The following is a 13,307-nucleotide window of genomic DNA, read 5'->3' on the forward strand; positions in this document are numbered from 1 at the left end:
ACATGGCAGAGTAAAGGAGAACAAGAAAGAAAATAGGATTGTGAATAATTCATTTCTTCTGTTGCACTTCTCATTACTGTAATTACACACCCATTGTTCTTTGACAAGGGGGAAACGTAAAATCACAATTTAGGCAGTAAAATTGTCATTTGTAGCCGTAATTGACACTAATAAAATGATTTTTCCCTTCCTTCCCCATGGATCATATGCTAATCAAAATGTGAAGTATTAAAGATGACACTAACGAGTGTGATAAGCGGTTAATGAAAGAGAGGAGGCAACTGGGACAGTAATAGACATACTCTTGCTAATAAGTTACTGTTCATTGGAGCAGACAACTGTATCCTCCTCCTGTCATGTCTGCTTGCTCTGACTGACAGTGTTGACAGCCGCTCTTGTCATGGAGAAACTTTTGACCGCATCCTTAAAAAAAAAAGCATTAATGTGTCACAGTTCTGCTAAGCAAGTCATGAACCTTTATATAAATGGATCAGACGGGAACTATTATTGGAGAGTGACTTAACCCTCCCAGAAATAGATGGCACTGCCTGTAAAGACTGCTTTTTGGATGACATTTCCTTGTATCTGGGAGGATGCCTTCACTGCTTCCTCACAGTGTTGGCTGGCTGGCTGACTCACCCGGAGTGAAGCCTATATGACAGACTTTGATCCCTCCTGCTGTGTCTCTCTCATTTTTTTTTTTTTTTTTTTTTTTATGCTGCTGTTCTCCCGACGGACTTTTACATATGTCGACCCACAACAACCGCCCGGAAAGCAGCAAATAAAATAGTCCGACGAAGAGAGAAGTTTTAAAAAATTTAGACAGACCAACTACTGAATGCAATGAGAAGTGGGTGACCTCCATTTGCTGATTATTGCTGCATTAATCTTCATGCACTAAAACCTGGTTAAGCTTTCAAAGACTGCACTCTGAACCACTTGGGTCCCCTTTATTCTCTGTAGGTGTTTCATTCTTCACAAACCCTTCCTGAAGAGGACGCACAGCTACTGGAAAACAAAAAAAAAAAAAAAAAATGTGTTGCAAATAAGGAGCAGCAAAGAGGACTGATGCCACCTATCTAAAAACCCACATGGGGGGGGGGGGTTTATTTTAAGTTGTAAGGGATCAGTAGTTCCGAGTGTTACAATTAGGACTGCGATGATCTGGTGCTCACGGGGAGAGGAGTGAAAGTTTTACAGATAATCAGGCTATCCCTCATTACCTCTGAGGATGGTCTGCGGGAAAGAGTCTGAGGTACACACGCTGGAGAGGAAGAACTTCCAAGGCGAGTGCAGCTTGAACTTGCAGAGCACAGACACCCAAACATGGATCATAGAGCCTATGGAATGAGGGAAAGCTATTGATCTAAGCCAGTCGGGATAATGAAATATGCAGTTTAATAGTGCAAAGCTAGTTTTATTCTATTTTATTGAATTGTGAAATATTAATGCTTGACTAGATAAATCAATATTAACGCATGATAAATAAATATGATTTATTTGTTCTGCATCAAATATTTGTATTTTATCCTCGACTTTGCACAAAAAGCTACGCGGATAAACGGTTATCCTTTTTTTTTCCACTGACTTTTTTTACTATTGTCTAGTACAACCCTGTTCAAAGTTATCTCAATTATCAGCACGATCCCAGCACTGCTGCTGGTCCCAACAGGCTCTGTAATGTTACACACTGACAGATTGTCAGACGAGAGATGTTACAATTTCCCCCAACTCTAATTGGTGGCAAACAAAAATAGAAGGCTTGAACTCTATCTATCTATCTAATCATTGCCAGTAGTAACAGTAGATATGAAGAAATGGAATCTTCAGTAAAGTTATTTTTCTCGCCGAACTTGTTTCTGCAGAGACAATGTTTAATGGGAAAAGTTTATTTGAAATACGAGACCTGATAGAGTTGACGGGGGGAAAACAACAAAGCGAACAGAAATTCACAGGTGTATCTTGGCAGCATACAACTCATCCTTCACTCATATTTGTGCAAGAAAAGTGGAAAAATGTGGAGCCCAGTACATCCATCACTCCTTAAACATCACTCCTCCAGGCCCTCATAGCCTCAAGATGGAGCCACAGAGAACAAGCAGCTACTCATATACTCAGATTTTAGAGTGAACAGTTTTTGAGTGTGGGAGGAAACCAGAGTGTACACACAAACACACACACACACACGCGCACGCACACACACCCCCACACACATGTTTGTTTTGCTATCTTTGTGGGGACTTTCCATTGACTTCCATTCATTTCTACAGCCTAAACCTTACCTTTACCCTTTTCCTAACCCTAACCATCACATACCTAACCCTAACCCTAACCAAAACTCAATTCATACCTTAGCCCTAACTCTGACCCCTGACCCAAAAACAGGGTTTCCCCTTGTGGGGACCAGGCTCCAGTCCCCACGAGGAGCGATTGGTCCCCACAATGTAGTATATGTTAGGAAAATCGTCCCCACAAGGTATTACAAACAAACGCACACACACACACACACACGCACACTGAAGGGATGAGAACAAACTCTGCACAAAAAAAGAGAGTCAACTGGGATTTTATTTGATTAATTTATGCCGTGAACTTTTTTTGCTGTGAGAGAACAGTGCCAACCATTAATGCATTGTGCATCTCATACCGTCTCAGCATTCAACATGCATATACAGTGGCAGTCAGAAATGTACTGTACATACATTCGTCATTCACACTTGTGAAGAGACTTTTCATCAAACAGTAACACTGCAGGCTTAATGCTCCCATTAATTAGCTTATGTTATCATTTGATCTGTGTATTTTTCTTTGTGGAGTTCATTTAATTGCTATTTGAACTCTGGACCAAGAACTTGAGATTAATATGTTTACGAAGAAATAGACACTTACAGCATAAAGTTAGTTTAAAAGGAAGCTGTTCATCTCATTACTGCCACCCAGCTCCTAGCTCGAATTGATGGTAGTTATTAAGTTGTTACTTAGTTTGTTTAAAGTTTAGAAATGCACATCAGGTTTATGTCATGTGTCTGTTTGTAATCATTCTCAAAACTATTTCTTCCTCTAAAGCGAGACCGTTTGGGTCATTACGTTGAAAACTGGACACAGTTGGGTTTTCCAACAAGAGTATCATCTCAAACCTGGTCTTTACATACATAAAGCGAGCTAACATTAAGCTTGTGGAATCGCCTGATCGTAACCATGCAAATAAACGATGGACTGGCTTAAAAGTCTGATTCACGGCAGAAAACAAACAAACAAAATGAAATTCAATTTTGGAAGGTCTTTGTGCAATTATGACCACATTCAGATGAGAGAAAAGACTAAATAACTTCAAAGCAGCTTAGTATAATTTACTTTTATTTATCCGCCCTGGATACAGAATGATCTAAATAAATCATTAAAAGCCTAAAGTTATCACATTCATATCTGTGGTGAACATGTCCATACATCTGACTAGAACTGTATGTTGCTGCTCACAAACGTCAAATACTGGAAAAATTATAAATTGAAATGTGTGACGCGTAAATGTGTTCGGGGTATGGAAACTGACTCCCAGAAATAAAACTCCAAGAATATCATTAACAAGTGTTGCTAACTTGTTGCACACCATCATCTGTCAGTCATTTTTATTTCAATTCAATTCAGTTTACCTGTATAGTGCAAATTCACAACAAACTTCATTTTCAACTTCTCCATTCCAGTGGAAACTCTGAGCTGTGCAAATGTGGAAATTCAATAAAGCTAGTGTTTTCCTGCCTCTTCTTTTAATATTTTTTTTTTCTTCTGTGGTGCGGTACTAGCCTGTTTCAAAAGAAAACAAATTAGCTGGAAACTAAGTCTCTTAGGTCCTCCTGTTTAACCTGCCAGCTCAGCGTTCATCATGCTGTAAGAAAACCAAATATTGTGCTACATATTAACACAGGAGAATTTCTTTTTCCGGTAATGTTTAACTCCGCTCAGCAACCATGTAAGCGTTCTCCTTAAACATCTTAATATTTACACTTTGGAGCATCGCAGTGCATTTGGACCCTGGATGTGTGTGGATGTGTTTGTTGTTTGCATGTCTCCTTGTTAGTGTGAATTTATTTGCTTGAGTAAGCATGCTCTTAAGTGTAAAACGTGAGAAGAACCATGCCAATGAGGAATGCAAAAGTTATTTCAGGTGTGTGTGTGTGTGTGCGGGTGTGTGTGTGTGTGTGTGTGGGTGTGTATTATGCAAATACCTACCTTGTGTAAACCTGTAGGGAGCCAATCAAGCGGGATAAGGAAGTTAAGTGGATAAAAAATCCCATTGTGGTGGGGTAGCACCTGTAGAGCCTGTATACATCTGTTGATTCATAGCATTGAATTGCAGGACGACTAACTTCACCTGGCTCTGAGCTTAAGCAAACCACAGTACCAGAATCATCTGAAGCTGGATTGATCTGTCCGACTGGATCAGCGGAGGATCTACCTGGGGCTTCTATCAGTTCGGTCCAGTGGGACCCCATTGTTCTGTTCTGGTAAGTGGCAAATTTTGCTTGAATCAAAATAACTGCAAGTTCCTTCTATTTCCTTCTCAGCAAACTCTTGTTTACGGTGAAACCCATGGCGATGGCATGTGTAACTTTACCATACTTACAAGAAATGCAGGCTGAACACAGTGGGGATTCTTCAACACATGAGCGACTGTAGAAATCGCTTATATGAAGGCAACTAAAACAGAAAACCTGCAAACTGTGTAAGATTCTCTGCCTCCATGGGATTAATGTGAAAATGAAAGCAAACTATCTTAGGGTTTTCTCTTGCAGAAGATATATGGCTTCTCACTAATGATTCTGGAAAATAAGTGATCTTCTGTTATGACTCGACTTACGGTATACAATAAAAGTAGCTTTCTGATTGGCGCATTGACGTAGACCACTCTGCCGCCTTGATAAGATATGTGCATGGCAGTGACTGACACTAAGGGTTAACACGTCTGAAGACTTGGCACACTGACAGCTGAGGAGTTGATCCTGCTTGGTCTGATGGCATGCAGCACCGGTCTTAAGGAAAAACATGTTTTAAAGATCGACACACTAGGCTTTTTTAATACAAGTGATTTACCAGATTTTTTAGATGAAAGGTCATTCAGTTATGTATGTCAGTAGGGTGGCTGTGTGCTCATGCACTACTGTTGTGATCATGGTGGATAATGAGACTTGGTGTCATTTTATTTAATGCCTACAATAAAAGTGTAACCCAGATTATTCAGGGAAAAGGTGAAGGCTTAGATTTATGGTGGAGTCGCTTAAAATATTTCAGTAATTACCGTGACATTAGATAGTAGGTGACCATTTCATCATTTAAAGTCTTTACACATCTAGTTAATTTACATGTCTATAAGCACCGGAAAAAAATATATTGTGGAAACAGAACTACGAAACACAGACACCAGATTGTGAAGCACTCGTTTACTTTATCAGTGCCAATATTAATGAGTAATGAGTAACTGCCTGCCTCATTTCTCAAGAATGCCACTCCTGTTAGACTTGTAACAGCAACTCACTGTTAAAATCCAATATTAACAGTGAACTATGAAAACAGCCATTGTGCGCATGAAAAACTTCTGCCACCAAAACAGTGGAGCTGGTGAAATTCTCATACATGTATATTTGCATCACATGCAAATACACGCAGAGTTAGGTCTGAAACATTCCTTTATTTACATTTTATATTTGCAATATGTGGTGTTAAAATGATTTTTTTTTTTTTTTTAAAAGAAAGAAAAAAAACACAAATCTTGAAAAATACTGTTAGGAATTATTTCTCACTCAGTTGATAAAATCAACCCACATGGAGAAAAAAAATGCATTCATTATGGAAATGTTAACTAGTTTTTCGACTGAGAGTGAGAAGAGCAAAAATTGATGCACTTCAAACACAGACGGAGAAATTAAACAGTTTTTCTACTGTACATAAACAAATGAACTTCCTTCAAGAAGTAAAACCCAACTGGCAAATTTGCTTATTCAGCGCGTTAATGGCGCAGACACAGAAGGCTTTGTGCCTCTCCATTTTAGTGCTCTAGAAAACACTCTTTTATATGTGACGTGTCAACTTGATTGTACAGTTTTCACCTAGAGTTTTATGGCAGGAGGATTAAGTAGCCCCAGTTATCGTTGTCATAAATGGAATGACGAGCTAGTTTCAAAATATACTGTTAAGTAAATTTCGTATGGTGCCGTTTTTTATCCACGTCCACGACATTGGGTGGGAAGAGGCTGCGCTAAGGATTGGTGGTACCCCAATTTGACTACAGACTGTCTCTGCCTTTCCGCCTCTCCACACTTGCATACAATCCCACGCAGACATTCACACACGAAATTGATGGATAAAAGCAGATGCATTCACACAATTCCATGCGCTCAAAATAAACATGCAGCATCTGATAAACTGGGTATTAGATTTGCAGCTAGATTTGCTGTGGGCTCAGTCTGGTTTACTCTGTTTTCTTCCCTTTGCTAGAGAAAATCCACCAGTGACCCTGCATCGCAACCAGCCAAATAATACCGCTTTTCCTTGCTGCCTGGCAGAACCCATAAAAACATAACAATTGTCTGGGTACAAGCAAAGATGTTTTTTTATTTTTTTATTTTTTCCTCATTAATAGAGTAACAAATCTTCTCTCATACTTTAGCTCCTGAGCCATGGTCAGAGTTTAAAATCTGCAATATGAGCATAACTCCATCCGTCTCCCTGGAAAGCCCTCTGACCGGCACCTGGGGACCCGCCAACTCTTATCACGACGGTAAGGACTGTAACCCGCACTGTCAGAGTCAGGAGGAAAGTGACAGTATTCTTTCCAGGCATCACGTAGGCAGTCGTTGCCTGACATCAATCACTCGATGAAATTGTCCAGATAAAATCCTAAAATGTCTGAAGAAAATCTGGTAAAACATTCGGTTTGAAATTTTAATTGCTTTCCCTTCAGCAATCCATCTCTGTGACGCTAGAATACGGAGTGAAACTCATTCAGAAGTGATGAGTTACACACCTGGTGGGCCCTGACGCTCACAGAAAACGGGGTCTGAATCCAGAATCCCTGCCTGAGAAATGAATCAAGCGAATTCGAGTGAATTGTGTTTCGGATTCATTATTGGCAAAACATTTGAGTATGTTTTCCTCATTTTTAACGGTTGTCTACAACAGCAAACACAATTTTTGTTTTGTTTTCTAACTATTGACATTTGTATGCAGGTCCACTGGTGATGTCCAGCTACACAAGTCGCCTGTGGTCCCACGACTCCCAGCCTCAGTTCTGGAGCAAGTACCAGGTGTGGGAGTGGCTGCAGCAGGTCATGGATATCCACCAGATTGATGCCTCCAGCATTCCCTTCCAAAACTTTGACATGGACGGCCATCAGCTTTGCAGCCTGAACTACCATGACTTCATCCGTGCTGCTGGCAGTGTGGGACACATTCTTTACAACAGCATCACAGAGCTAAAATCGGGCGGTAGGTATGAGCGAGAGAGTGGTTCAGGTGGCCAGAAAAAAGACGATTACTACCAGTAAAAGAAAGGCTGTGTAGTCAGCGTTGTGTGCGGGACAAAGCGTAGATGGAGTGAAGCCGGGAAGGGATCAAAAAGCCAGTCAGGGGTTGCACTGCATGGTGCTGGAGTACTTAAAGCGAGGGGAGATGATAGATTTGTTGTTTTCTCTTTCTGGAGTGGGTCGTCTAACAAATCACAGGGGGCGTGAAGGTAAACAGGAGCAGAAAATGACTCATCTATTGATTTTAATTAGAGTCTGTGAAGAAACATGTTTGGAGCCTCAAGGAATCACTTTCTAACCTTTTTGCTTCTCTCGGGTGTTGGTTTTAGCTTACAAGACAACCGAGGTATTTCATTTTCATGTCTAGCGTATGAGAAAAACACATAATCTTTTGTCTAGCATCTGAAGTTAAGAGTCCTCCAAGCGAAAACAGTGCCAGAAAACCTGGTATAACAGGTTTAACCTCCCTGTTCGCAAAGCATGGTAAAGTAAAACTTCAGTGCTTTTATTGTTCTTCCTGACTGGAACTCGCAACTAATTTACCTTACGCACAAACCTCCACGTGGTTATCATTCTTGACAAAAAACAGAACATGGAAGCCAAGAATAGGTGTCTAAAGTTCAAAGCACAAATGGGAAGCCAGAGTTCACAGCATAGTGCTGCTACAAAAACTACATCAGTGTCCATTTTTGTCAAACAGAAAACCACCAATCAGAGCAGAAATGTTCATGCCAAGTTATTAAAATATGTAGATACAATGCAGTTCACCTACTTTGCCTTGTAAAGCATTGTCTGATAATGCCTTAAAGCAATGTAACAGAATTTGTGATGTACCTGATGTAATCTCAGGCCGTCTTGCACTCTGCTTGGGGCACTTTTTGATAGTTTCAGTTCATTCATTCAGCTTGCAAAGAGACCTTTTTTTTTTTTTAATTAGTCAAACTAATCAGAAAATCAGACAGAAAAATTCCAACAGGAATATTGTAAGATTTTTGCACAGGCTAAACTTCTGAACACCATCATAAATACAGTTTCCTTCAGCTTACACCTTGCAACAGAAATGTCTCACAGTTATGTCAAAATCTGTCAAAAGTTGCTCATTGTGCTCATGCCAGCTGATGAGCTTGATTCTTGTAGTTCTGTGCAACTATGTCTGCATTAAACTATATTGTTAAATGCCTAACCATCAAAATATTCAGTCTTTAAAATATTGCATAGCAAATAATGTTTGTGCTAAAATGATTTTTGTTTTTGATTTTTTGTTCCCTCTTTATTGATGCACAGGCCAGTACCATGTGGATATCGGGCAGCTGGAGATCAAACATGAAAGTGAGTTGAAATACAGCATTAATGTTGTTTGGGAAGATTTGCTCAGGGCTATTTAGTTGATTCCCAATAAATGTTCTTTCCACTCATATTTACCCCATTTTACAGCTGACTTATGTCCATTTCCAGATGTCAGCTATCCACCCGGAGGTAAGCAAATATATCCTTCTGGAATTGGATTGCTTTCCTAAAACACATTTTATTCCAACAGCTGCCAGACTGATGATTTTATGCTTTTGTTTTTTTTGTTTGTTTTTGTTTTTTAATCAGAAGTCTATGATCCTTTGGTTCACTCACATGCTCCCAATGTCTCTCCCACCCCTTCAAGTCCTGGTAAGAAAAAGGAAAAAAAAAATGTTTATGCAACACAGTGGCTGGACCTGATTGATAATGCCTGCTCACCAAGTTTAAATGTATTCTTTCAGACATTAAACGGTCCTTTAGTCGAAGTCATCAGGTCAAAAAACACAGTAAGTAATAGGAACACAGCTTACAAGAAGTCATCTTAGTTCCACAATATGTCAGTTGTTTTACTGCCTCTTGCTTTTTGTCCCAAAAGACCCGAGAGGAACCCACTTGTGGGAGTTCATCAGAGACATTCTTCTGAACCCAGAGAGAAACCCTGGGCTGATCAAGTGGGAAGATCGAACAGAGGGGGTATTCCGTTTCCTGAAGTCTGAGGCTGTGGCTCAGCTATGGGGAAAGAAGAAGAATAACAGTAGCATGACCTATGAGAAACTAAGTCGTGCAATGAGGTACAGCCACACAGGTTTTACAAACGTAGCTACACAAATACAAAACCTCATGTTTGCATGCCATAAAACACACTGTGGGAATGACTGCACTCCATACCATTTTTATTTTAACCAATCAATAAATCACAATTTTTGTTTTGGTTTCTCCACCAGTTTTATCACTAGTCAGTATTAGTTTTGTCTCAACTTGTGTCATTTGTCATAAGCAAGAAATTCAACATTTTGTTGTTCCTTTTCTAAATCTAAAGGAAAGTAAATCGGTTCAAATTCTTATCACTGCATTCTTGGGGGTTCCAACCAAAACCATAAAACTTGAAAAACAGTTTTAATGAGTTTCTATTGCTCAATGTCAGATTAACTCATATTTATTCCTACTATATGTTATTAACATACAGGCAGGAAGAGAATTTCACCAAGGAAATGTTGGCTGGTTGAGTCATATAGCAGCATTATTGTACAAATCACATGTATCTACAGGAGCGTAGTGTCACTGTGAGGACAAAGGTGGTTTTTTATGTATTCTGTTGCTGTTAAATGATTTGCAGTTTGTAACTGTGAAGACTGGTGCTCTCACTCAAAGGTAAAGAATAATGACAAAAGAAAAGTAGTCAAAATATTTTATCCAAATTCATTACATAAAATTTAAAGTCTGTGTAACCTTAATGGAAAGTTGCTTTTTCATACTCCCATTTTGTAAAGTATTTACACAATGGGAGTCACTGTGTTAAACTTTATGGAGTTATGAGCAAGCACATTGAGATTAAATATGAATAGGTTAACATTAAAGTTTTATACGCTGAACTGTATTAAATATTTATAAACTAGTCTTAAAATCTTAATTTTCAGCAATAGAAAATACTGCTCTGAAAAGAAAAAATATATATATGCTAATGAGGTACGAGGAAGTGAAATATCAAGAATAAAGAGCAAACCTATTAAAAATACGGAAAATTGTTTCTTGCTCATTGGAAAAATCTTACGTTTGAGGGGAAAACAAGTCAGACAGAAAGCAACAAAGCGAACAACTATTGTGTGCAGGTGCTGACGTGTTGCAAAAGCAAACAAACAATGGTGTCAGATAGCATACCAGCTACATTGTAACACCTTTAGATCAAATCCTGGTTGTGCAACCTGGAGGCACTCAGTTCAAAGCAGACTTTTAGATACCCTGCAGAACAGGACTCCCATTCTTTTTCTGTCCCTATCTTGATATCAACTCATTTGTTTTTTCCAATTTTAGGTGAGGTAAAATAGGTAAATTAGCTAAATGTATTTCTATTTGTTAAACAGCCGAGTATTTAGAGAGATAATGTTTTGATTACTGTTTTAATTTTTGAAATTCACAGATCTTTTCCACAGTATTTGATAGAATTGTTTTAAACTATATGAGTTGAGTCGGTTTTATGTACCCTGCCAATAAACTCCTTACATTGATTTGTTGGAATTCCTTACACACCTTTATTATATAGAAAGGTATTGTTAATTTTTGATATGCCATTTTATTTTATTTTATTTTATTTTATTTTTTACAAAATTAAGGATAACTTTAGTCATATTAAAGCTGCATTTTGAATTACCTAATTAAAAACAAACACAAACAAAACTTCAGGAAAAAAAAATATATATATATATATATATATATATATATATATATTGTGAATTTTCTAAAATGAATTTTGTTCCTGTCTCCATTACAGATATTATTACAAAAGAGAAATTTTAGAGCGAGTGGATGGGCGCAGACTGGTTTACAAGTTTGGAAGGAATGCAAGAGGATGGAGGGAGACAGAGAAGTGATAATTTCATTAATTTATTTTTTTTTCATGCCTTATGTGCATAATTGTAACATTTGAACGTGGTTTTCAGTTGACTTTTTTTTTTTTAAATATAGGTGTGTTTAAGTTGTTTACAAGTGTTTTCTATTTTTATTTTGTATTTCTTGTTATGTTTCCCTTTGCATTGCCACTGCACTGAGATCTTTCTTGAGCTGTGCCAGTCAGACCTCAAAAGTTGTGTTTACATAATATTTTGCAGATGAAAAGCTAAGCAAAAGCACTAAGAAAAGAATGAGTACGAAACACAATGAAGCTTGTGTGTGTTTTTGTTTTGTTGTTGATGAAATGCATTTTTGAAAATGTAAGTTCCAAAGGAACGCATGTTTGATGTAGCTGTTCAAGCATGTGTGACAAATTTGTGTTACGTGTTTTGACACTGATACTGTGAAATGTCCTTTGGGAAGCACGCTTGCTCATTCACTTAAGTTAAAATTAAATGAAATTAAATTTAAAAACATCCCATAGGCACAGTGCAAGAAATGTATACAAGGTGAAATATTAATATTCACTGGAATTTTGAAGCTTACTTTGTCTTATTACATGCTTTGCTTTTTTTTTAAACTGTAAAGAAAGTGTACTGTATGTGTTTTTAGATGTTTGATACAAATAAAGTTTGTAATTGTTTTATTTCATCCAAGTCATTTTTGCATGCTGCCAAATGTAAAATAGAGCGGATCAGTCAACAAAACAAGGATGTTTCCAAAGAATCATGCCAATTGTAGTAAAAAAAAAATTAATAATATTGTCAGCTGCCTGTAGTTAACAGCAACAGTTCAAACATCTTTTTTTTTTTTTTTTTTACACTGCTGAACCTGCTACAAGCTAATCTGTGAAAAGACCTGCACACATAGAGAGTGCGGGTTTCTTTTGTTTAATCGTGACACTGTGAAATGCCACACGGTTAATTGTTTGCCAGTGTGTGAACAAGCTGGTTCCAGTAGGCAGCTGACAAACGACTGGTCCACGATTGGCTTCCAGATAAAAGCAGTGTCAATAAAAGACTTCTTTCTTTGGCCTGTGCTCACAAGCAAATTCACGTCTAATCTTCTCCCGGACTTATCTGGCATTTGGTGACCCCTCTTTACATAGTGTGACATTCACTGACACTTCATTGTGTCATTATCTTAACTGATGGCATCAAAGTTGTTCTTGCACACTGCTGCATCTATCTCTTTAATTTTCACTCCTTTGTCCTCTATTCCATGCGCACATATTGCAATATTGCCAGCGGAAGGGACATGTGATGTCATTATTCAGAATAAAACACAGTTTTTGTCTGACAAAACCCGATGCAATTTCTGAAAAACAACCAGGACACAGTTTATCCTGCTAGGGAAGGTACTTGTTATTTCAGAAATTAGCTGTGATTTTGTAATTTTTTTTACTACTCTGTAAATTAAAATCACTTGTATCCTAAAAGTGAGATGGAGCCAGTGCATACTCATGATTGAATTGGAATCAGACGCTGCTGATTGCCACATTGTTAATATACATTAAAAATAAAAAATAAATCAACTGTTCAAATTAAAATCCTCATGCATCATATCTCTATTGTTCAGATTCCACATTGTCTTTTAAAAGTACAGCATGTTTCAATTTCTTACTCATTCGGTGAACTCTACATTTGCAGCATTTTTTGTACAAAAAAAATAAAAAATCTGAAATTGGTTCTGATGAAAACAAAAGTCTTACAATGATTTCATCTTCCCTTACAGTTGGGCATTACCACACTACAGTTTAGTGCATTCAACCACACATTCAGAGCATGCAGATCTGTACACTCCTTTTGCAAATAGTGCAGAACTTAGTCTTTGGCAGCATTTAGCGAAGTTGAACATACAGAGAGATGGAATCTTAGACCTCGATCTTCATTG

The 13,307-nt window shown here is 38.0% G+C and overlaps 1 protein-coding gene across 2 annotated transcripts; it reads left to right on the forward strand.

The window, feature by feature from the left end:
- The first annotated feature begins 4,296 nt into the window (after positions 1-4,296).
- On the forward strand, positions 4,297-12,060 carry ehf (ets homologous factor). 2 transcript variants are annotated; one of them, XM_015005963.2, is made up of 9 exons: positions 4,297-4,502; positions 6,662-6,772; positions 7,222-7,479; positions 8,802-8,846; positions 8,973-8,993; positions 9,114-9,176; positions 9,269-9,313; positions 9,403-9,598; positions 11,296-12,060. In XM_015005963.2, exons 2-9 carry the CDS (start codon positions 6,697-6,699, stop codon positions 11,393-11,395), a joined length of 804 nt encoding a protein of 267 aa, XP_014861449.2. In that variant the 5' UTR covers positions 4,297-4,502; positions 6,662-6,696; the 3' UTR covers positions 11,396-12,060. The 2 variants fall into 2 exon arrangements, with proteins under 2 accessions (XP_014861449.2, XP_014861448.2); XM_015005962.2 differs by having other exon boundaries at positions 4,298-4,502; positions 8,952-8,993.
- The last annotated feature ends 1,247 nt before the right edge of the window (positions 12,061-13,307 follow it).

The sequence above is a fragment of the Poecilia mexicana genome, unplaced genomic scaffold (assembly GCF_051168715.1).
Source record: "Poecilia mexicana isolate PSO_F unplaced genomic scaffold, ASM5116871v1 scaffold_6, whole genome shotgun sequence".
Lineage (NCBI taxonomy): Eukaryota > Metazoa > Chordata > Actinopteri > Cyprinodontiformes > Poeciliidae > Poecilia > Poecilia mexicana.